The sequence below is a fragment of the Equus przewalskii genome, chromosome 19 (assembly GCF_037783145.1).
Source record: "Equus przewalskii isolate Varuska chromosome 19, EquPr2, whole genome shotgun sequence".
Classification (NCBI taxonomy): Eukaryota; Metazoa; Chordata; class Mammalia; order Perissodactyla; family Equidae; genus Equus; species Equus przewalskii.
The window spans coordinates 50942171-50965643 of NC_091849.1; the positions used below are offsets into that span (position 1 = coordinate 50942171).

The 23473-nt window shown below is 40.8% G+C and overlaps 1 protein-coding gene across 2 annotated transcripts; it reads left to right on the plus strand.

Moving 5' to 3' along the window:
- Window positions 1–1184: 1184 nt before the first annotated feature.
- On the plus strand, window positions 1185–23187 carry FBXO9 (F-box protein 9). Of its 2 annotated transcripts, XM_070584799.1 has the most exons (14): window positions 1259–1588; window positions 4080–4172; window positions 4794–4880; window positions 7471–7624; window positions 9659–9718; window positions 11129–11228; window positions 13471–13601; window positions 14383–14497; window positions 16316–16434; window positions 16885–16975; window positions 17876–17971; window positions 18563–18656; window positions 20199–20350; window positions 22598–23187. In XM_070584799.1, the coding sequence occupies exons 4-14, from the start codon at window positions 7483–7485 to the stop codon at window positions 22704–22706; spliced, it is 1209 nt and encodes a 402-aa protein (XP_070440900.1). In that variant the 5' UTR covers window positions 1259–1588; window positions 4080–4172; window positions 4794–4880; window positions 7471–7482; the 3' UTR covers window positions 22707–23187. The 2 variants fall into 2 exon arrangements, with proteins under 2 accessions (XP_070440899.1, XP_070440900.1); XM_070584798.1 differs by lacking the exon at window positions 4080–4172 and having other exon boundaries at window positions 1185–1588.
- The last annotated feature ends 286 nt before the right edge of the window (window positions 23188–23473 follow it).

Consider the following 23473-nt stretch of genomic DNA (forward strand, 5'->3'; position numbering starts at 1 on the left):
CTTACATCTAAATTTTCTCTCCATTTACATTTCAAAATCCAATTTTAAAGAGGTCATTGGGAGGAAAATCATCCTCAAAAGACCTAAGCCCTAGAGTTTCCTTTTAAAAACTAAAAACTGCTAAATCTTTGGCCTCCGTTAAACACGAAGGTAGTTTTTATAGGTAACTATTCAGGGTGCAAAAACAAACACAGCCATCTGAAGGTGGATCCTAACATTAAAAGACAGCATTTGGGCTTCCTCATTGTAGCTCACCATTCTGCCCCTACTCCCCTTTTTTTGCCTCTATTTTCCTGCCAAAGACGTACTGCATTTCTAAGGTCTCCAGAATAAAATAATGGATGAGAGATTTAGCTCTGCAAACTCGTTGAACGTAGGGTCTTGGAATCCTGATGACTATCAGTACCTGGCACCTAGCAGAAATTTTAGAAACTACGTAAATGTTTGCTGAATGAGGCTATAAGATTGTACGTTTTCACAGAGCATGTAAAATTCAGTATTCAAAACAATCTAAAGTGTGGAAAAATAACACATCGCCCGATAAATATGAGCGCCTTCTGTGAAAGTGAAATCAGGTGTTTGGGGCTTTAAGAGGTGGGGCGAGGACCGTGTGTAAATTCCGGCGCTCTAGGCGCAACAGTAGACTACAAATCCCAGAGCGCCTCGCGGCCGCCCTCTCAGAAGAACTCGGATTTCTGGGTTTGGGAGCCTCAACGTCCGGGTTTCCCCGTTGCATGATGGGATCTGTAGTGAGACAAACCCTGGGTTACCTGAGTTTTCTTACCTCTTGCTGTTCTCCTAAACGCATCTTTTCCTCAACCTCTAGACCGTGCTTTAAAAAACTTTAGTCTTTATAACATCCTGTGACTGTAGTGGAGTTTCACTGATTCCCTGCATTCCTGGCCTGGGACTCTAGCCAGAGTCGCCGAGGACGGTCCCGAGCGCCCAGTTCGATGCTGCTTAGGACTGCTTGCCTTAGGGTCTCAACTCTAAATGTGTTACAAACATTTTTGAGAGAACGCTTGTTCAAGTTTGCATAAGTGTTCACTGAGCCGAATACGTCAGCTGAGCTTAGGGTTCGGCGAACCCGCGGCCTCACCCGCGGTCGCGACCCACACACACAGCGGGCCACGCCCCCTCGCCCTCCACTGGGCCTCACCGGAGCCGACGAGTTGTGTGCGCAGGCGGACGGCGGGGTCGGCACTGCGCATGCTCGGTGCGCTTGCGCAGGTTCCCGGCCAGAAGGGGGCAGCTCCGCAGCGGCGTCTGGGGTCTCCAGCTGGGCCGATACTCCGGTGTTCGCACAGTCTTCGGCCTCGGCTGGCAGCGGGCGCTCCTCCGCTCCGCGAGTCCCCGGCCGCCGCTCCAGCGCGCCCCAGTCTGGCCCCCTGCCCCGCGAAGATGGCCGCCGTACGCCGGGCCCGCAGTTACTGCCGCTGCCTGGTGCGCTTCTCCGACCGAGAACTCTGCTAAGCCCCGCTGCGGCAGACGGGCAGGAGTAGACACCGGATACCCGCACACCTCCTTGGGGGGCGGTGCGGAGGGCGCGGAGAGCCCCTCGATCGCGGCCGGCCACCCCGCCAGCATGGTAACCTGGGAGGGGGCCCGGGGACACTGCGAGGCGGGGGCGTGGGGCGCAGGAGGGGCCAGGCCAGGGGGGCCCCGAGAGAGCGGGGAGTGGAGACAGGAGTGGGAGCTGCGCGGCCGCCACCCATTATGGGACCCCTGGCCTGAGAGGCAGTGGAAGGGGTGCCAGCCTTGATCGCTCCCCGGGTTCCTTCCCGCTGAACCCCTCAGCCGGGACTCGATGGAGGAGAGCGGGTGTGCAGGAGCGCGGAGAAAAATGCCTCTTCGTAGCTTGCTGAGGATGTTGAACCAGTCTCGCCCCCTCAAGGGATTTTATCAAAAGCAGTGAGCATAGATGGAGGTGAGCCGTCGCAGCATGTGAAATCGGGAGGGAGCCGTGGCCCGCGGAGACACTTGTTGATTGCTCCCCCTTTGGAAAGCCGTGCCCACGGAGAGGCCGTTGTGGCTCCTTAAGGAGTCCTGGGTTTAGGACGCACCTGCCCCGGGATGCGTCAGTGCCCTGGGTAGGATGTTGGCAGGCTGTCCTGGCGGCTTGGGGTTGGAGGGATTATGTCTCATTTCCCCGGCAGTGAGGGCCTGAGCAGCGTCTGCGGTCCAAATGGAGGCACTGAGCTAAGTGGCAGACATTGACAACGCAAATTCCATGAGACCATTGCATGCTGGAATGTGTAGTCTCTGCCCTATACCGCCTTTCTTCGGCTAGGGTTGCATGAATCAAGGGTAGAATGGTACCAAACTAATTAACTCGTAGTAGACACTCAAATATTTATCGAAGAAATGAACGCAGAATGAATTAATCCGGAGGATAGAGAAAGCACTAGTTGACTACGCCCCTAAACTTTCAGAAGTAGTTCTCTGACCGGGATTAAGCACCTAACTTTTTCTATTTCATTAATCCCATGTGTAAAACAGGAATAAAATGATGACATGAGCTCCACAAAAGAAAAGTGACGTTTAGGTCAAACTCAATTGTGAAAAATAAAGTGAAAATCTCTGGGTGACGGCCCAGGACCTAGTTATTTCAAGTGGTATTTGAGTTGACAAAAATGTAGTAAAACCCCAAATTTGATAGTCTCTTGTTTTTGTCATCATACCGTCAAAATCAAAGCAATAGTGGGTTATGACTCTTATAACATAGGAACTCAGGGGAGAAGAAAGATGCTGTCTGTATTATAGATTTCATATTTCCTTTCCTCGTCCTTGAGATATGCATTAGATATCCACATGGCATTTTACTTGTTAATTCACCTGTTTTTTTTGAGCATCTGTTATCCTGGCATAGTGCTAGACCCTGGTACAGTACTGGAGCTTCAGTATAACCACCCTCTAAGGTGACTTATGGTACACTCTTAATCATAGAATGTCACGTATGAAAATGGACATAAGAGGTCATCAAATCCATCACCCTGGTATAGATGAGGCAGCTGAGGCCTGGACTGTTCTTTACTATGAATCAAGCAATGTGTTTGGCTCTAAGTTTATAGAGAGAGCGCCGAATCCTAACCACTAGACCACCAGGGAGCGTCACCCCCCCCCCCCAAGTTTATAGAGATAGCTGAAATGTGATCCTTGTTCCCAATGCACCAGCTCTAGCGAAGAAGACAAAAAGAATTTCAGCAGAGTCTTAAGTGCTGTAACACAGCACAAGTGTTATCGGAAAACAAAGGCAGCAATTAAAAGGATCAAAAAATGCTTCTTACTGGGATGATCCCTGAACTGAATCTTGAAGGATGGGTAGACGTAGCCGCATGAGGAAGAAGTCATTCCAGATGGAGAGAGCATGCAGCAGGTGCAAGAGTCCACTGGTGGAGAGAGCAGGGCCAGCTCTTTAAATGAAGTCACTATAGACTGACTCCCAGGCAAGAGTCAGAAGGCTGTCACTAAGAGGCTACCTTAGGGACCTCAGGTCCCTCCCATGAGCTATACTTAGAGTTTGCTGTGTAAAGCAGACTTTTATTTGAGAAGAGAGAAGAATACACTTCTCGATGCAATCTATAAATTCATAGTCCTTTATTATGTATCCTCATATTAGTGATGTTCTTAGTAGGAAAAGCACCCGCTTAAAGAGACTCACAAAAGGAATGTATTTGACAATGCACTAATGCTTAAATTTTCCACTTTTCTGGGAATTCATCCAGAGTCTTGGCCTCTCATTTCTTTCTTCACCGATTCAGCCTCCACAGTGTGCTGAGCACTTTAGCATTTTCTAACTAGTTCAAGTCTTAGAGGCACCCCTGCTCTAAGTCTGGCTGCCAGAGATAAGATAGGAAGTGAGGCTTGTTTATGTTGTGCTGTAAAGTGGTGCAAGCGCATCTGGTTGCTGCATTCAGAAATTTGTGTTAGTACATTTATGTGCTAGAAGCAAACTACAACTAAAATTTGTAATTATAAAACTTACCATCTTTGGAATGAGTAAAATTAAATAGGTTTTATTATTTTTATTTCTAACTAACCTTCAAGGTCATTTCCCTGATTGCCACATATCTTTATAGGACTGAACATATTAAATGTTGAGCAAGTCCCATTTGCTAATAAGTCTGTTAGCTAACAGACTGAACTGAGGCAACATCTCATTTCACTGGAAGGTAGGATTCAGTTTCATTTAGCCAACATTTATTGAGAATAAAAGGATAAAATGGAAGGAATCTGACCTGAGACCTGTTAAGCCCCAAGCCTGGCACAGTAATTCCAGTCCAGCTGTGTTCCACTTTAATCAATTGAATATATAAAAACCTGGACTTATGAAACAAATAGAAGGGGCTTCTTTACAAAAACATTCACTATGGGCTTTCTTAGTACATTTAAAATATTAAACAGAAGTCTTGTTTGCATATTAATAACATGCCAGTTGTGTAAAAGGAGTGACATCCATATATGGATTATATATGATCTTTTCGGTGGTCTGTGAAACAAAAACTGTTTGCTGAACTCTGTACCGCAACTAAATGTTATTTTATGAAGCAAAGTTCTTTTTTAACCTACCCAAACGTTTTAAACTGGAGCCCAGTGAAGTTGTTTATTCTACAGTATTAAAAAACTAAAGTATCAAATTTTGTCTGATTGAAATCCTTAAATTTACCTGTGAAGAAGATATCTAGAGAAGCAACTATGTGTTTCATTGGCCAAATAGCTGAATAGGAGATGTAGATTACAGTGGGACACTGATGTTTGCATATTCCTGATCCTTATTTTGGGTTTCCCCCCAGGCAGAAGCTGAGGAAGATTGTCATTCTGATACTGTCAGAGCAGGAGGAGATGCTGAAAATGAAAGCCCTGCTGAGACCGACCTACAGGCAGGTTTCTGCAGTTGTATATTTAATTCCTATTCCATGCTTTCCATACATGAGCAGAAATGGGTCATAATTATGAAGATTTGTAAGTTTTTATTTGCATTGTATTTAACTGTATTTTCATGCTTATTTATAGAATAATGAATTCTGTGTTATGGATTTCTTTTTCTGTAAAAAGAAATATCAATAATTCCTGCTATGTAGTTCACTATATGGGCTTAAAGTAGTCAAACCAAGGCTTGAGCATGACACAAAACCCATCACTTTAAAGGAAAAGATCGACAGATTTGAGCACCTAAAAGTTTAAAAATAGCAAAAGACATCATAAATGAAGAGAATAATCAGCTGGAAAAACTATTTACCATCTATGGGCAGAGGATTGAGATCCTCGGTATATAGGACATTCTTATACATTAGTCAGAGGAACACAAGATAGATATGAACAGACAACTAATGGAAAAAAATAATATAAATGGCTATTAAACATTTGAAAAGATAATTAGCCTCATTAATAATTTAAAAAGTACAGGGCTGGCCCCGTGGCCGAGTGGTTGGGTTCGCGCGCTCCGCTGCAGGCGGCCCAGTGTTTCGTTGGTTCGAATCCTGGGCGCGGACATGGAACTGCTCGTCAAACCACGCTGAGCCAGCGTCCCACATGCCACAGCTAGAAGAACCCACAACGAAGAATATACAACTATATACCGGGGGCTTTGGGGAGAAAAAGGAAAAAATAAAATCTTTAAAAAAATAATAATAATAATTTAAAAAGTATAAATTAAATCTACAATGAAATTTTTTTTTAAACAATCAAATTGGTGAATGATGCCCATTGCTGTCCGGGCTATAAGAACACCTATGCAGGGTACCTGAAAGTATAAATTGCTGCAGCTTTTTTGGAGGGCAGACTAGCAATGTGGATCAAAATGAAAAACACGTTCCCTTTGATCCAGTAATTCTCCTTCCAGGAAATTAATCCTCAGGAAATAATGAGGAAAGTGAATAAATATACATGTACGAAAATCTTTGTTGTAGCATTATTTATATGGGAAAATGGAATTCAACCTAAATATCTGTCACTTGTATTAAATAATGGTGCATCCATACAGTAAATACGCTGCAGCCATTTAAAAGGATGAGGTAGATCTTTGTGCATGGAAATAGAAAAATACTCATTGTAATTAGTTAAGCGCATCTTACTGAATTTATAAGCTTTATAATGAGTGTTTGTTTGGAGTGCGTCCTCTGGTAGACATTGAGAGCGGCTGAAAATTCTGTATGTCAGAGGTATATGTGTTTTGTTTTAGAAGTAGAAGGGTGGAAACCAAAGCAGTGTAAAAATGTACAGAAAATTATTTTTAATACTTACTATTTTCCATATGCCTTTTTTAAAAAGCCAGGACTAATATATACACAGTCCTGTTGGCAGTGGTCTTCTTTGGGAGGAAGGGTTTCCCAGGTTGGTTCCCTGGAGAGCCAACTCCAAGGTGGAGATTAATTACCACGTGGGAGGTTTATTAGGGTGTGCTCTTGGGTTCAACATCTGGGGAAGGCAGGCAGGGAGGGAGGCAGGCGGAGTGGGCAGAGGGAGAAAGCGAGCTGCTGTGCAGTCTGAATGGACCGCCTTAGCCAGGCCTGTAGGAATTCTGGGGGTGGAGTAACCTTTCAGAGCGGCCTTTGTCAGTCACCAATGAGTCCTTGCATAGGGACCGCCTGGGAAGGGGGCGTGGTCAGCCCCGGCTGGCTGACAGTTGTTGGGGGCTGTTTCTCCGCAGCACTCCAGCAGTTGGGCTGGTCAGTGCTCTCTTCCTGAAGAGGGAACCTGGGCAGCAGAGCAGAGCCCAGCACACATGGGGACTTCAGTTTGTCCACATGTAAAAATTAATTTTTTCATTATACGTATAACTTTTAAATTATGTGTATTATGAGGGCCGGCCCGGCGGCCAAGTAGTTAAGTTCGCTCGCTCTGCTTCAGAGGCCCAAGGTTTCACTGGTTCCAATCCTGGGCATGGACATAGCACTGCTCATCAGGCTGCGCTGGGGCAGCATCCCACATGCCACAACTAGAAGGACCCAAAACTAAAAATACACAACTATGTACGGGGGGCTTTGGGAGAAAAAGGAAAAAATAAAATCTTAAAAAAAATAAGTTTATTAGAAAAAATATTTTTAAAAAAGAGAATGATTATTAAAAGAAAGACTTAGGGCTCCCCTGCAGGATTTTTAGCAGCTGTCTTAACATCCACTGGATGACGTGTTCCAAGTAAACAAATGTCAGGAAGCTTCTAAGTTGAGTCCTTAACTGATAGCTAATATTTTCAACTCTAATTAAAATTTAGTTTTCCAATACCATTAGATTTTTCCTGTATAGACAAACTTATTTTAGGCAGATTTTCATGATTTCTTTAATGTTTTCAGCAGAAAATTATTTTAGAAGATAATAGGTGTTTAATGGATATTAATTTAGTAATTTAAGAGACAGTGTTTTTGGTCTTAGAGTAAGCATCTATATGGAAATTGATGTTGGACCTATTGATAAATGTTCCAGAGTTGAGCTGCTCTTCTGTGATGAGTCCAAACACACTTTGTCCCCTAGGCCCAACTCCAGATGTTCCGAGCTCAGTGGATGTTTGAACTTGCCCCAGGTGTAGGCTCCAGCAATTTAGAAACTCGACCTTGCAGACCAGCAAGGGGCTCTTTACTGAAAGCAGCAGACACCAAAGGAAAGCAAGAACTGGCAAAAGAAGAAAAGTTAAGTATTATGGGCGTGGTATTGGAAAAATTTTGACAAGTGTGCCAGTTTATCCATCCCTCACTACTTCTAGGTACTTTGGATGGTACCACCATCCTCATGGGCTTCTTTCCTACAGGTACCTGTCTTCATGGAACTCTCTTTGGTAATTTATAGATTCTTGAGATTCACTTGGTCTCTAAAAGATTGATGCTTCTGGATTTATTAACAGAAGCCCAAAAGAGGAAAAAAGTTGTTCAAGGATTAACACCTTTCTGAATGTCTTAATGCGATGTTTTGTTACATTTTGAGTTGAACAAATTTATAATGATGCATTAATCATTTTGTTACTCTGAAAAATTTTGAAAGTACTCATGCTGAAAAAATTTTGAATGCTATCCAATTGTTCACCTCTTTCCTAATTCCTTCTCACAGGAAGTAGGCACAGCACACCATTTTACTTTTCCTTATTCATCCCATTCCATGGTCCTCTTTATACCATCAGATCCAAGATTTTGTTTAGAAACAATTTCCCATTAAATAATTGACATTACCATGATAACTAAAATCTTCCATATTCATTTTGTTTAATCTTGATTTGTATTTTGAGACAATTACAGATTCACAGATACAGGGAAGTCCCGTGTACCCTTCAGCCATCCTGCCTCGATGGTGACATCTTGCATAGCTGTAGTACAATGTTAAAAACTAGGAAATAGACATTGGTACAATGCACAGAGCTTATTCAGATTTCCCAGTGCTTTTTGGTGTGTATGTTACATAAAGAGTTCTCTGCAGCCTTGATTCACGTGTAGCTTCACGTAACCACCACACCGTCAAGATGCACAACTGCTGTGTCACCTCGAGGCTCCCTCTTGCTGCACCTTCACAGTTGTGCTCCCCCATTTCCGCCCTCCCCGGCCGTTCCTGACCACTGGCAACCACTAATCTGTTCTCCGTTGCTCTAATTATGATATTCCAAAGATGTTGTATAAATGGAATCATAAAGCACGTAAACTTTTGAGATTGGCTTTGTTCATTCTGCATAACAACCTTGAGATACATCAAGGTGGTCGTGTGTATCAGTAGTTTGGTCCTTTTTATTACTCAGTAGCATTGCATGGTAAGGATGTACCCCGATTGGTTTAACTATTCACCGATTGAAGGACATTTGGGTCGTTTCCAGTTTTTGGCTATTGTTAATAGAGCTGCTATGAAGATTCATGTGCAGGTTTTTGCATGAACGTAGGTTTTCATTTCTGGCCTAAGAGTGCAATTGCTGGTTATGTGGTAAGTTTATATGTGGTTAAAAGAGACTGCCAAACTGTTTTCCAGAGCGTCCACATTATCTTCTGTTCCCTCCAGCAGTGTATGAGTGATCGAGCGTCTCCACATCCCCGTCAGCATTTGGTGTTGTCCTTACTGTTTAATTTTAGCCATTCTGATAGGTGTGTAGTGATACTTCATTGTGATTTTAATTTGTTCTTCCCTAATGGCTAATGATGTTGAATATCTTTTCATGTTTATATCCTCTCTGAAATGTTTGTTTCTTCTCTAATTGAATTGCTTATGTTTTACCGTTGAGTTTTGAGAGTTCTTTATGTACTCTAAATCCAAGCCCTTCGTTGACTGTACGTTCATATTCTTCCTGTAAATTCTTCCTCTCAGTTTGCAGCTTGTCTTTTCGTCCTCTTAACAAGGTATTTCACAGAGCAAAAGTTTTTAATTTTGATGAGGTCCAATTTATCAACTTTTTCTTTCATGGATTCTGCTTTTGGTGCCAGGTAGAAAAACTCTTTGCCAGGTCCTAGGTCTTCAAGATTTTCTTTATTTTTTTTTCTGAAAGTTTTATGTTTCACATTTTACATTTAAGTCCATGATCCATCTTTGAGTTAATTTTTATGTGAGATGTGAGGTTTAGGTCAAGGTTGATTATTTTGGCTATGGATGTCCAATTGTTCTAGCGGCGTTTGTTGAAAAGGCTGTCCTCCCACCACCAGTACTCGTTTTTAATACAGATTTTCAAAAATTGTTTTTCATTGTTTATTTTTATAGGCTCGAGAACTCTTCCTAAAAGCGGTAGAAGAAGAACAAAATGGAGCTCTGTATGAAGGTAAAAACTCAGGGCCCAGCTTCTATTGTCATGACATTTCTGAGTAACCACTCTGTTATTGACCAGTTGTTTTTTTGTTTTTTTTTTTTTTGCTAGAATATATTTGGAATAGAACATGCCTCCCTATATTTGAAGTTGTTTTTTAAAAAACCTAACATAAAAATGATATTTCTGTATAACCTGTCTCTTTCCAAAAACTATTGCTGGGAAACATCATATTAGTAGGATGAGTAAAATAACCTTTTTCTACACTTAGGTTTAGTATTTATGAATTTTTCACTGTTAAAATATTAAAAATATTGTTACTAGTTTAAAAATAGGGCATGCTCCTTTTATAGGTGAAAATTACTTCAGAAGTGGGGAATATAAAGGAAAGATTGAGGAACGTGTATATGTTTTCTAAGTTCTAATATACGTTTTATGAAAAGGAAACCCTTCAGCTTTAATTGTCTCTTATTAACCCAGTAGAAATGCATACGTAAACAAGGTGATGGGGCTCTTTAGAAAATATTAGGTTTGTAATTAGGCTTTCATTTTGTGATAGTGAAGCTAATAGTTGGGGCATGGGAAAAATGCTTGTGCTTGAATCATTTGAAAATGCCCTGAAATAACATTTGCAGAATTAACGGCATTTATTTGCAAGTTCCTGCTGGTGGTATTTTTACTCTGAGATATTGAAAGGGGCCAAATGGTGAAATTCCTCCAGTCTTCTTTAGTTTGTGAGATTCCCATCTCCACTTACTGTACAGTAATTCACCAGAGTAATAGAACATGGCAGAATGTATTGACTTGACTTCATCTAGGGGCAGAAGGACTAATGGGCCTCTGCAGCCCCGAGGTCTGTGGGAGACGTTAATAAATGTTATGGCTCTAAACCACCTGGCCAGCTTTATGGGGAAAAAAATGATGTTAAAGGCTATTTAGCTAAATAAGAGGCTGCGGGACTAAAGGAAGTTGGATTTGAAGGATAAATTCCAAAAAACTCTTCTGTTTATTCCACCCAGTAGGATGCATTTGATTTTCCTCAGTTGTGTCCTGGAAAGAAAGGCTTGCCTAGAAATGTTTTTGTTGTGGCTACAGTAGCATTTTCAAAGCCTGAAGAAAGATAACTGTATAAGCTCACTTGTGACAATGCATAAGAGGCTGAGGAAAACGATGGGAAGGGCTGAACGAGAAGGGTAAAACACAACATCTTAACCTTTACAACATGTTAGCTTTAGAAAAAAAGAAAGATTATCTCTGAGTAGTAAGGTTTGGAAATGTTTGTTTGCTGAACTACTGTTGCATGTAGAAAAAGGGAATTTGCCTATTTGTAAAGAAAGTTACCAAAGCAAGCCACAGTTAAGGGTAATCAAAGGAAATGACAAAAATGTGTGGTCATAGCTAATTTAGCTTTATTTCTTCTTTTAGCCATCAAGTTTTATCGTAGGGCTATGCAACTTGTACCTGATATAGAGTTCAAGATTACTTATACCCGGTCTCCAGATGGTGATGGCGTTGGAAACAGCTAGTGAGTATATAATTTGATAGACGGTAATACATAGAGCTTGTTAAAGTTCAGCGTCTGTGTCCTGTTGACTCTTAACATGATGAGAAGATGGTGCTAATTCTGTTAAGTTATATAGTCTTTAGTATAAAGACTTGTTTATGAAGTTGTGGAAATTTTTTAATTAGGGAAATTTTAAGATTAAAACATAGATGTGCAAAGATTAAAATATAGACGTGCATATTTTAAATAGACATAAAAATAAAGTAATGAAAGAGTTTAATAAAAGCAGTGATTATTGGAGTAAATTAAAGGACACATTTCAACTTTCTGAAACCTATTTAAAGTCAAAACTATTAAAATATAGGCCAAAGTAGAAAAATGTTAATAATGGTTGAAATTGGATGATGGGTACATGGGGTTTCATTACACTAGTATTTCTCCTTTTATATATGTTTGAAACTACATTTTTTTAAAAAAAAGGACTTTCCATTTTATTAGGAAAATATAACTGAACTATAACAAGACCTTGTTGTTTAAGACTCTGATGGTTTATTTAAAAGCACAGCTTCAGGATATAAGCAACTCCTAAAAGAAACCATGTTTTCTTGTATGGATGCCACTTGCATCAAAGTCATGAAGTAGCATTGATGGTTTGAAGACAAAAAGCAAGAGAACTTATTTTTAAACCAATACTTTTGAAACTATTTGCAAGACAATTATAAAATTGTTTTGGCTTAATCCCTCTATCCCCAAACGCCCAATTTGCTGATGTTAGAAGGAAAGGGAGTCTGTACCCATGAGACAATGTCACGTTTAAAATGAGCAATACATAGAAAAATAGAATTTGGGTAATGAGGTATTATATTAGCTATTATATTACCTCTGTCCTGAAATAATTAAGAAGTTACCTTTATTAGTAACTTATGCTTAATGCCAGTGTATTTTTTTTTTAAAGATTTTTTTATTTTTTCCTATTTCTCCCCCAAAGCCCCCCGTACATAGTTGTATATTCTTTGTTGTGGGTCCCTCTAGTTGTGGCATGTGGGACGCTGCCTCAGCGTGGTTTGATGAGCAGTGCCATGTCCGCGCCCAGGATCCAGACCAACGAAACACTGGGCCGCCTGCAGCGGAGCGCGTGAACTTAACCACTCGGCCACTGGGCCAGCCCCTTAATGCCAGTGTATTTTAACTGCTTATAGTATTACCACTTAAGCCTTGGATAAGCCATGCTAAAAACATCCTAGTGAAACAGTATTAATTGCCCGTTTGAACTTTTAGGCTAATAGTATTGTTCACCAAATTAGATTTAACTGTGAGGTAGTTCATACTCAAAAGGAATCACTTTGGCTCTTTCTAAGCCGTCTTTAAATTTGAGTAGAGTCGTTTAGACCCAGTTTTCACCCAGTTTATAAATAGATGCCAGGTGCTGTCAAGAAAGCTTATACTACAACATTCAAGAAGCGTTTTTTTTCTCTCCCATCCCTTTATATGAACCCAGATGCTATGAAAGTTCTTACAGTCTTTTTTCTTATCAGATCTAATGATCCCTGAGGTTTCTGTGCTGTTTTTTGCCTTCTGTAAAGTGTTGGCTGAGTAACCTCAGCCACGCTTGCCCTTTGTTGTGTTAAAATAAGCCCTTCCTGGTTTTCTGACTTCATCCCCATCCAAGCCTTTTTGTAAGTCTGATCATTCTTAAGGTTACTTTCAGCAAAATGGAAAGCCAGATATTTTTCTAGAACTCTTAATTGCACATTCGTTTATATTGATAGAAGATTTGTGGACCCTGCTAAGATTTTTGAAATTACGTGTTTTCCTCTCTAAAGGTAGTATGATAAGGCACATCTGTTAGAAACCCCTTGGTAAGTACCTCAGATGACATCTGTATATTTGATTTTTTAACCAGTTTGAAGAGATTATGGTCACCTAAAAGAATATATTTACCTAAGATTTTTTTAAGTCATTTGAAATTATCTTTTTCACTAACTGAGGAAATCTCTACTTTATAATAAAATTAATTAGTTAAATCTCAACAGTTGTATCCAAAAATTCTAATTCCTTCTGGGTGGGAATTAAAATTGCTGAAGCCTTTGCCTTCAAAGACTTGCAAAGCAGAATAAACTTTTATCCCACCAAAAAAAAGCAGTAAGTTTACTTTTAGATGACTTTTCCTAAAGCAGATTTGAAAGTAGTATGAAAAATCAGTTTCTGAGTTCCATGTTTGTAGACTGAGCCAATAATCTATTCACCTCCTGTCTTTTTTCAGCATCGAAGACAATGATGATGACAGCAAGATGGCAGATCTCTTGTCCTGCTTCCAGCAGCAGCTCACATTTCAGGAGTCTGTGCTGAAACTGTGTCAGCCTGAACTCGAGAGCAGTCAGACTCACATATCAGGTGTGAATTCATGCTTGTGATAACTCCGTGATAAATACTTTAACCTGAGATTTAAGTTTTCCGAACTTCTAAGGTCAGGTAACTTGCCAGCTGATTGCTCTAGTTCAAAGGTTTAAAGGTTCAAAGGGGGAGATCTAGTTATAAGGAGTTTGCATCGACTGCTGAGCTTTCTGAGTTTGTAGTGCTGTTGCTCAGGGGTGTCAGCCTTTTTTCAGTGGAGATCCGGCAGAGGGAGTTTCTGAGTGAGGGGGGCGGCCCTCCGAAAACTGAAGAATACTCAGAGATCATCAGGCGCTTCTGCCAGTTTGGACAGTGCTCCTGAGATAGGCTCAATGTTTAAAAATGATTGTTTTCTTCTTTTCATATGTTAAATGTTGTTTAATTGGTTATGAGTCTTTTCAGAGGAGGACAGTGGAAAACTTTCCAGGAAATGAAGGTAACTTTCTAGTGTTAACGAATGTGCTGTGGATACACACACATAGATACAGTAGGCTGTTTTCCTAACACGTTTAATTTATCTTGATGGTAAAGTTCTCCTCCAAGGGAAGCAGCTGCTTTATAAAAGTAGCTTCAGATCTGTTCTTTACTGAAAAAACAAAGGTGTTTGCATCTTGGTGTTAGGAACTATTACTTTGGGGTAGTTAAATACACTCGTGCTGTTGCTCTGAGTGATACTGAGGGTGTGATTTACAAATTTCTAGGGATACATAAAAATATCTGCACTAAGAATGTGACAGTAGCACAGTGTGAGAGTCGCTGAGAGGATGGTTTTGTTTTGCAGTGCTGCCGATGGAGGTCCTGATGTACATCTTCCGGTGGGTGGTGTCTAGTGACTTGGACCTCAGGTCATTAGAGCAGTTGTCACAGGTGTGCAGAGGATTCTATGTCTGTGCCAGGTACATACTTTTTTAAAAACAGCTCAGACCGTGGAAAGATTATGGTCTTTTGCCAATTTTGATAAAAGAGCTTGATTGATATTTTGGCTAACAGCTTAGAAGGAACAGTTTTGCTACTCTGTACTTAGATGATTTTCTCAAACAGCTTAGCATTTAAAGGCTAGAATGCCCTAGGTTTCCAGGGTATAGAGTAATATGTAGGTCAGACGTAGTCACAGATACTACTGCCATAGGCTAGTTTGCACGCTAGCTTGGCTGATTTGAAAAAAGAATTGTGTCAGAAAAATAGACTCAAGTCATTTTCACAGTATCTCTAAATCCATTAAGTGGTAATGATTTAAATTTAGATTGAACTGGAATTTTCTTTTGGGTTATTGAAAGTTATTCTGTATTTTTTACATCTTGCTATGTGAAGAATAATCATAGCTTAGTTAGTATAAAATTATTTGAAATTGGTAATCTTTCATGGATATGTTGTATAAAAATATATATTTAGTCCTTAGCGTCTAGAACTTTTTTATAACTGTAGTTCTTAAAATTCAGATGCACTGTTTTTAAAAAACCTAATTTCATTTAGAGTCTTATATTTTGAATAAAACATTTGAATTGCCTGAAGCTTTTGTTTTCTGGTGATTCTATATGTTATCCTATTTAACAAGTACTTGTTAAGTACTTAGTGGATTGCGCCAGCTTTTTGAAATTGGGGTCTCTAGCACTGTTACTCTGTTAACTTTTCTTTTAATTTTACATGAGAAAACTTAAAGAGAGAGAATTGATTAAGAGAAATTTTCAGGGATAAAACTTTATTGTTATCACAACATAAAAGTAATCTTTAAAAGAAAGTTTTAAATACACATTGCAACAAATTTGGAGAGGGTATATCTTTTTTTACAGTCTGGCTCTGATATAAATAGTTTTTACATCTTTAAAACTGAATATTGCAAGCTACAGATGAAGTTAAAATATTTTGAGCTGTATCAGAATCATGTCAGTATTCAGTACATCTCTTGCTTCAGTTTTTGCACTAATCCCAGAACAAAGGCTTGTTGGTGCTGCCTTCAAAATACGCTCCCTCCAGTCTCACGGCTTCTTCAAGTGCCACCACAGAAGCACAGCCGCTGTTGCGCTGGGTCTGGATCACAGCAGGGGCATCCTACGTGGTCTCCCTGCTTCCCCCCTACGCCCCGAGAGTGAAGTCCCCGTAAACCACCAGAGTGATCTTTTAAAAGCACGAGTCCTGCTCAGAACCCTGCAGTGGCCTCCATCTCACTCCAGTCGCCACCCCTTCCCCCAGGTCACCTCCCCTGCCCCTGACTGCCACTCAGATCTTGTGGGCTCCTCTTCACCTTGCTCGCTATGCTGCACCCACATGATCCTTCTTGCTCCTTGTGGAGCACACCAGCCACACTCCCTCTTCAGGGCCTTGCCCTTGCTGTGGCTTCTGCCCAGGACACTGTTCCTCCTCACTCTAGATGCCTGCGCAAAGAGGCCTTTCCCAGCCACCGTATCTGCAGCAGTCTCTTATTTGCCCCGACCATCGTCCTTGTCTGTGTACCCTGCTTTGTCTGTTTTTGCACTGAGCACCCAACCTGAAACTTTTCTCTCTCTGTTTTCTTGTTTTTGTTTGCTTTCCCACTGGTGAGAGAGCAGGGCCTTTGCCTTGTCCATCATTCTGTCTCCAGTGCCTGGGGCAGTGCCTGGCAGGCGCCCCACAAATACCTACAGAATAAAAGATGGCTGGTTGCAGGAGTATTCCTTATGTCTGTCTATAGGAACTTAGCTTTTTATATAAATTGATGGTGTGCTTTTATTGCCTAGAGACCCTGAAATATGGCGTTTGGCTTGCTTGAAAGTTTGGGGCAGAAGCTGTATTAAACTCGTTCCATACACATCCTGGAGAGAGATGTTTTTAGAAAGGCCTCGTGTTCGATTTGATGGTAAGTTGAACTCTTTAGAACCCAGGAGGAATAGGGATCAATCAATCATGCTGAAGTTGATAAATAGTCTTGATTTTCTGTAACAGGTGTAAGTACTTTGAGCATATTTAAAGGAAACAACAATAAAAATAAAGCTGGAAATGTGTTATATGATTATAATTTTTTGTTTTTTTATTTATTATGTTCTTACTTAAAAAGAAATCTGTTTAGGGGTGGGCCCCATGGCTGGGTGGTTAAGTTCACGTGCTGGACTTTCGCGGCCCAGGGTTTCACTGGTTCAGATCCTGGGCGCAGACATGGCACCACTCATCAAGACATGCTGAGGCGGCGTCCCACATGCCACAGCTAGAAGCACCCACAACTAAAAATATGCAACTACGTACCAGGGGGCTTTGGGGAGAAAAAGGAAAAGTAAAATCTTGAAAAAAAAAATCTCTTTCTTTTTTACAGGAGTTTATATCAGTAAAACCACATATATTCGCCAAGGGGAACAGTCTCTTGATGGTTTCTACAGAGCCTGGCACCAAGTGGAATATTACAGGTACAACTGTAGTAAACTGAGTGAGTGGAAAATTCTCTCTCTCCAAGTCTTAGCTCGTTAGTTATTGGACATCTGTTCTTTGTGGCTGTTGCATTTATCCACAAAATGGCCCTCAGTGTTTTTATCCATTATTATAAAGAAACTATACTCAGAGAGCCAATAGGTTAATACAAATTATTTAATTCCTCCTAGCCTCTAAGTCTAAGAATTGTTTTGTGTTTTAGAGCTCTTCCTTGTCTTCTGCCCTCGGTGTACTCATTTGCCTTTTCAAACAGCTCGTGCTTTTATTCAGTCTTGTTCATCAGATACTACCATCATTAAGAAATAAGTAGACTGACGTTAACTGCTGTGTGTTATCATGGGATCTCACTTTTGTTTGACGTTAATTAATGCTTTAAAGAAAAACACAGGGGCCGGCCCTGATGGCCTAGTGGTTAAGTTCAGCACGCTCTGCTCCAGAGGCCCCAGTTCAGTTCCCGGGCGCAGACCTACACCACTTGTCTGTCAGTGTCCATGCTGTGGTGGCAGCTCACATACAAAATAGACGAAGATTGGGGCAACAGATATTAGCTCAGGGCGAATCTTCGTCAGAAAGAAGAAAAAACACACACAACTTTAGCAGAGCAGTGTTTAATCTAATTTATTTTTATTCGGTGAGTGAAACTAAAGTTCAGCAGTTCTCCCTAAGAAAGTTAGTAAAATGCCTTTAGTTCTTTGTTGTTGGCCTCACAGGTGGTCAGGCACGTTTGTTTTAATGATGTTTGCCAGTTCTTGGGTCCGTGGTGCTTCCGTTGTGGTTTCACAGCTCTGAATGGGTTTAGGCACTGGTAGAAAAGGACATACGTGTTTCATCCTTCGTGTGTGTGTGGTGTTCTTTGGTGTTCTCTTTCTCTTACCCAGGTACATACGATTCTTTCCCGATGGCCATGTGATGATGCTGACGACCCCTGAGGAGCCTCAGTCCATCGTTCCTCGTTTGAGAACTAGGAACACCAGGTAGTTTTTTTTTCTGTAGTTTTCTATCCAGTCCACATTTTATATGGTAACATGTAGATTAATGTAACCCAGTGCTTCCTTAACTTACTAGTAGATGGTTAAAAAAGCAATCATCGTGGGTACTTGTGAAAAACATGATTCCTGGGCCTCTCCCCATAGAATGTGCTTCAGTGGTTCTCTGGGGCCTTGGAAACCAGGTTTACTCACATCCTAACTGACTCTTCTCAAGCAGGTTTAGTAAACACTTATAACCCGTTACTTTCTAAATTACTTAAATACAGGGGCTGGTCTGGTGGCACAGCAGTTAAGTTCGCACGTTCCGCTTCAGCGGCCTGGGGTTTGCCAGTTAAGATCCCGGGTGGGGACGTGGCACCACTTGGCATGCCATGCTGTGGTAGGCGTCCCACATATAAAGTGGAGGAAGATGGGCATGGATGTTAGCTCGGGGCCAGCCTTCCTCAGCAAAAAAAGGAGGATTGGCGGCTGTTAGCTCAGGGCTAATCTTCCTCCAAAAAAAAAAAAAGTAAATTACTTAAGTACATAAAACTGATTATTAGACTTAGATTTAAAATGTGTTTTTTTAATTTTTAGAACTGATGCAATTCTACTGGGTCATTATCGCTTGTCACAAGATACAGACAATCAGACCAAAGTATTTGCTGTGATAACTAAGAAGAAAGAAGAAGTGAGTATGCATGGTGGAATTAGCAGTTTTCTCTTTATTTCAGTGCCCTACTCATTCAAAAGCATTCTTGATTACAAAGGAGAAAAAAATACTATTTTATAATTTATGCTATTACACAAAATGTATGTTGACTCACAGCATATCTCTGAAGAGAGCTGGAGGGTTTTCTAAAATGTGGTTGTTTTTATTAGATCAGCTTGTTTGTTTTTCTCCAAATGGTTTCCTTTTCTGCTCCAGGTTTTTTAATGTAAAACTGTAAAGCCAAATTTCCTTTGAAACAACTGGTAAAATTATACCTAAATATGTTTTTAGCTTTTTTCATTTTGAATCATAGGAGATTTTCTTCCTAAATTATCTCATATAGATAATTCTTTCACAAGCATCTTAGAATTTCAGTTTCTACTGGAAATAAACTAAAGTAAGATAATTTCCTTCTTCTTCTTCTCGCAAAAGGAAAAACATGCCAAGCAAATATGATTGCTAAATTAGTACATTCCAGGGCACTTTAAACACTCTTAGATTGAGGGCCTAATTTTTTTCACAGCCTTTCTCCATGTACGTACGTTTTTTTCAATCCAGGTTAAAAACCGTAACGTGGCTCAGGAAGCTATTTGTGAAACACTCCCCGATTGCTTTTACAATTCATAGAGGTTTTGAAAGGAGTTCCCCTTGTGTTAAATCCCCTCCCTCCCCACATCGTGTTTGGGCAGGGTTTCATGTGGGAGTCCTGTCACCTTGTGGCCATCTGTCTCTGGCTTCTCCGCCTCCCTCTGGGAGGTTCCTGAAATCTGGGGCAGCATCTGAGGGGCACAGATGGTTGCCCTGACTGTGACCTTGTCCGTGAGTGTCCTGAGGTCAGAACTGGGGAGTAGTCAGGCCCTGGTTGTTTAGACTTTATCTAATAAAAGAGTTCAGGAACTCCCATGTTGAGCACCAGTTTTCAGAATATGACCTAGAGAAACCATCTGTAATGTTGATGTTCTTGTGTTTTAGCAGCAGTATTTGCAGAAGTGTGATTCTAATGAACCTTGTCACATCTCTTTCTCCATTGACTGTTATACTGTTATTGCAAAAGACAAGTTACGCTCTGCTTTTTCTGCAACCTTTATCAGTTTATCATTTTCCCTCTTTAAAAATTCCGAAATGTTTTCAATTAGAAGGAAATACTAGGCTGAGATGTGGGAGACAGAAGTTTTAATTCCTGTCTCTGAAACTGCTGTGTAGCTTTGGTTAACGTGTTTGACCTCCCTGGGTCTTCATTCCTTCAGCCACTAAAGAGCAATTATGCAATCATGTTTAACATGTGGGGTTATTGTGGTGCTTGAGATGCTGATGGAGAAACCGTTTATTTTAGAGTGCTTAACATCTTTCAAGGCACTCATACGCATTTCAGTTGATACCCGAGACAGCTCTTTACTGTGTGCAGAGGTTATGTTACTTTCAGTGTCACTCTTGCATAGTATATTCCTGTAAATGTTTTTATATATATAAATGTCAGTGAAATGAGGCTTCATTATTGCTCTCGCACCTTTTCTTTTACAGAAACCACTCGACTACAAATACAGATATTTTCGTCGTGTCCCTGTACAAGAAGCTGAACAGAGTTTTCATGTGGGGCTGCAGCTGTGTTCCAGTGGCCACCAGAGGTTCAACAAACTCATCTGGATTCATCATTCTTGTCACATTACTTACAAGTAGGTGAATGCGATAAAAATACCAAGGTTAGAGGATACATGTGTCCTTCCTGTCGGGCTCAGGGAACTCTTAGGTTTTGAATTCCTCAGAGATAACATTATATTACAGAGCAAAACCACTGTGTAAAACTACTACAGGGGCTGGCCCCGTGGCCGAGTGGTTAAGTTCGCGCGCTCTGCTGCAGGCGGCCCAGTGTTTCGTTGGTTCAAATCCTGGGCATGGACATGGCACTGCTCATCAAACCACGCTGAGGCAGCATCCCACATGCCACAACTAGAAGGACCCACAGCAAAGAATATACAACTATGTACCGGGGGGCGTTGGGGAGAAAAAAAAAACCCTACTACAAACCAAGAAAATGGCCACGTTGAAAAAAACTAAAAGTGGGCCGGGAAGTGGAGCCCTGGAGCTCTCACACAGTGCCTGTGGGAGTGTGAATGGGCACCCCGCTTCGGAAATGAAAGCAGCCTTCCATGAGGAGAAGCTGTCCAGCCACTCCTTACTCATTGACTCACTCAAGGCAGGTTTAAAACACCAGATCTTTATTCTTCTCCCTTGCTTCAGTCTTACCATTTTTTGCTTTATTTCCATTTGGTTTATCCCCAGGGATTATGCACTGATTTTAATAAAATTGTAGTTAAGAAAGTAAGGCTGGGTGCCAGCCCCAGGGCCAAGTGGTTAAGTTGGCACCACTCATCAGGCCATGCTGAGGCGGTGTCCCACATAGCACAACCGGAGGGACCTACAGCTAGAATGCACACCCATGTACTGGGGGGGCTCTGGGGAGAAGAAGAAGAAAAAAAAGACTGGCAACCGATGTGAGCTCAGGTGCCAATCTTTAAAAAAAAAAAAAAGAAAGTCTGCTGAAAAGATCTCGTATCCCAGCACCAAATCTATGAGGCAGTTCCTATTTCAAGCTCTTTGTTCTGTGAGTTAGGATCTACCCGTATGAAATAGTAAACAGAAGAGCGGTGTGAGAAAAGAACAGTACAGAAATAAATGAAATAAGACTAGGAATTAGGAAAGGAGACATCAGTTCGTGTGGAGATTGAAGTTAGCTGGGTCAGGTTGGAAAGAACCTTCGTGTGTGGCTGAGGGCATCCGTCCCGGCTGAATCCCACGTTCTGAGAGAACTCTGAGGCCGCCTCCCGTCAGCCCACTTCCCAGCCGGGACCGCATTGTGAAAACTTTCTTGTTCACATTTCTACCCTACGAATAACTTTTCCCCACTCGTTTGGAAGATCCTGACAACTGAGGAACAGCATTTTCCTCACTGACCAGGCCTACGATCGATCGTCTTTCTTCTCTCAATGATCTGTGAAGTGGAGCTCCCCTCCCCCGCCCCAAGAAAGTAGTAGTTTTTTAGTTTTTCAAACCACAAGTCATAGTGGTTTTCAAAACTCAGAAGTAGGACCGATCAAATGAAAAGCATTATGTTTTAGGAGGAAAAAAAGACATTATAATAGGGGTCATTTGTAATTGATCATGATCCCGCTGACTTACGATATTTATAAAGTCACTTGAATTTTCTGTTTTTGTTTATTTCTCCTTTTTTTAGGAAAAATAAAAGGCTGTGATAACATAACTCATCACCTGCTTTCCCCTCCCACTTGTAATTGTCCTGTTTATTATGTAAATATTAAACCATTAAATTCTATTCTAGGATTATAATTCTAAAATGCATTTTAATAAGAGTCTTCAAATGTCTATAGCCCTTGATTTAGAGATCCTACTCTTAGGAATCTGTTTAAAGAACATAATCAAAAATTTCACAATGTTATTTTCACTTGCCAAATATTGAAAACAACCTAAGTCTCCAACAAAAGGGGAATTAATTAAATTGTGATACAAGCAGACAGTGAAATCTTATGCAGCCACTAAAGATGACTTCTGAAGAGTATTTAATGATGTGAAGAAACACATATAATTTTAAATGCAGAGTAGCAGGGTGACTCCACAGTGTGATCCCAGTGGGGAAGCTCAATGGAGAGGTGGGGAGCTTTGAAGAGGCACCGCAAGTGCGTCCTCCGGCTGCCTCCGGGTGCTGGAATTAGGAGTGATTTTCCTTTATGCTTTTCTAAGTTTTTCAAATTATCTACAATATTCCTTATATTATTTAAAATTTACTGAGATGAATTAAAAATAAAAAAGGCTGTGGCATAAAATAAACTCCGCCTTAGAATATGCAAGGATTTTAAGTGAGGTGAAATTTCGTTTTAACTAGTAATTCTGTGCTTTCTTTCCAGATCAACTGGGGAGACGGCAGTCACTGCTTTTGAGATTGACAAGATGTACACGCCCTTGTTCTTCGCCAGAGTGAGGAGCTACACGGCTCTCTCCGAGAGGCCTCTGTAGAGCGTCCGCCGTCCTCTGGCAGTGTTGCATGGAAAAAGTTTATAGAGCAAAAGAGCACCTAAGTTATAAATGTACATATATATATATATGGAATTGGAACTTATTTTACATTGTTGGAGTTCTTTTAAGAGGAATATAAACTGATTATTTTTTTTATTTAAAGGGATAGTTGATTCTTGGGGTGTTTTGTTTTGAAATTAAGAAGTTGAAATTATCAGTTGTTTAAGCACATTTATGTTGTGAAAAACTTCCTGAGCTTTAAATCATGTTCTTTTTCAAGCAGATTTCTGTTGCATAAATCTTCTGCCTGATCATCCCAATATTTAAATGTATCGGGGGGAGAGCTCCACTGGGTGAGCATTGCTTTCATGCATGACATAGTGTCTTTGCACTATAGGCTCAAAATGTAAAAACCTGTTCTGGATTTGTTTGAAACTTTTTGACCAATAAAGATCATAAATAAACGTTTCTTTCAAGAAAACATATTTGGATGGTCTTTTTAAATTCTCAGGATAATAAGCAGTCCTAGAGTAGGCAGTGACAGCTTTAGAATCACTGCCTCATTTCATCGTTGGTCTCTATCTGCAGCCGCACACTATAGATGTCTGTGCTCTGACTTTATCGAGGCACCTCACTAATGAGTGATGTGCAATGAGAAAGAGTGAACTTTTGAACACGCTCAGCTGGTCATCTCTGTTCATAAAAGAAGAACAGAGGATCATGTGAACCTAGGCCTAATTCTTTTTTTCCAGCATTAAAGTTGGGGG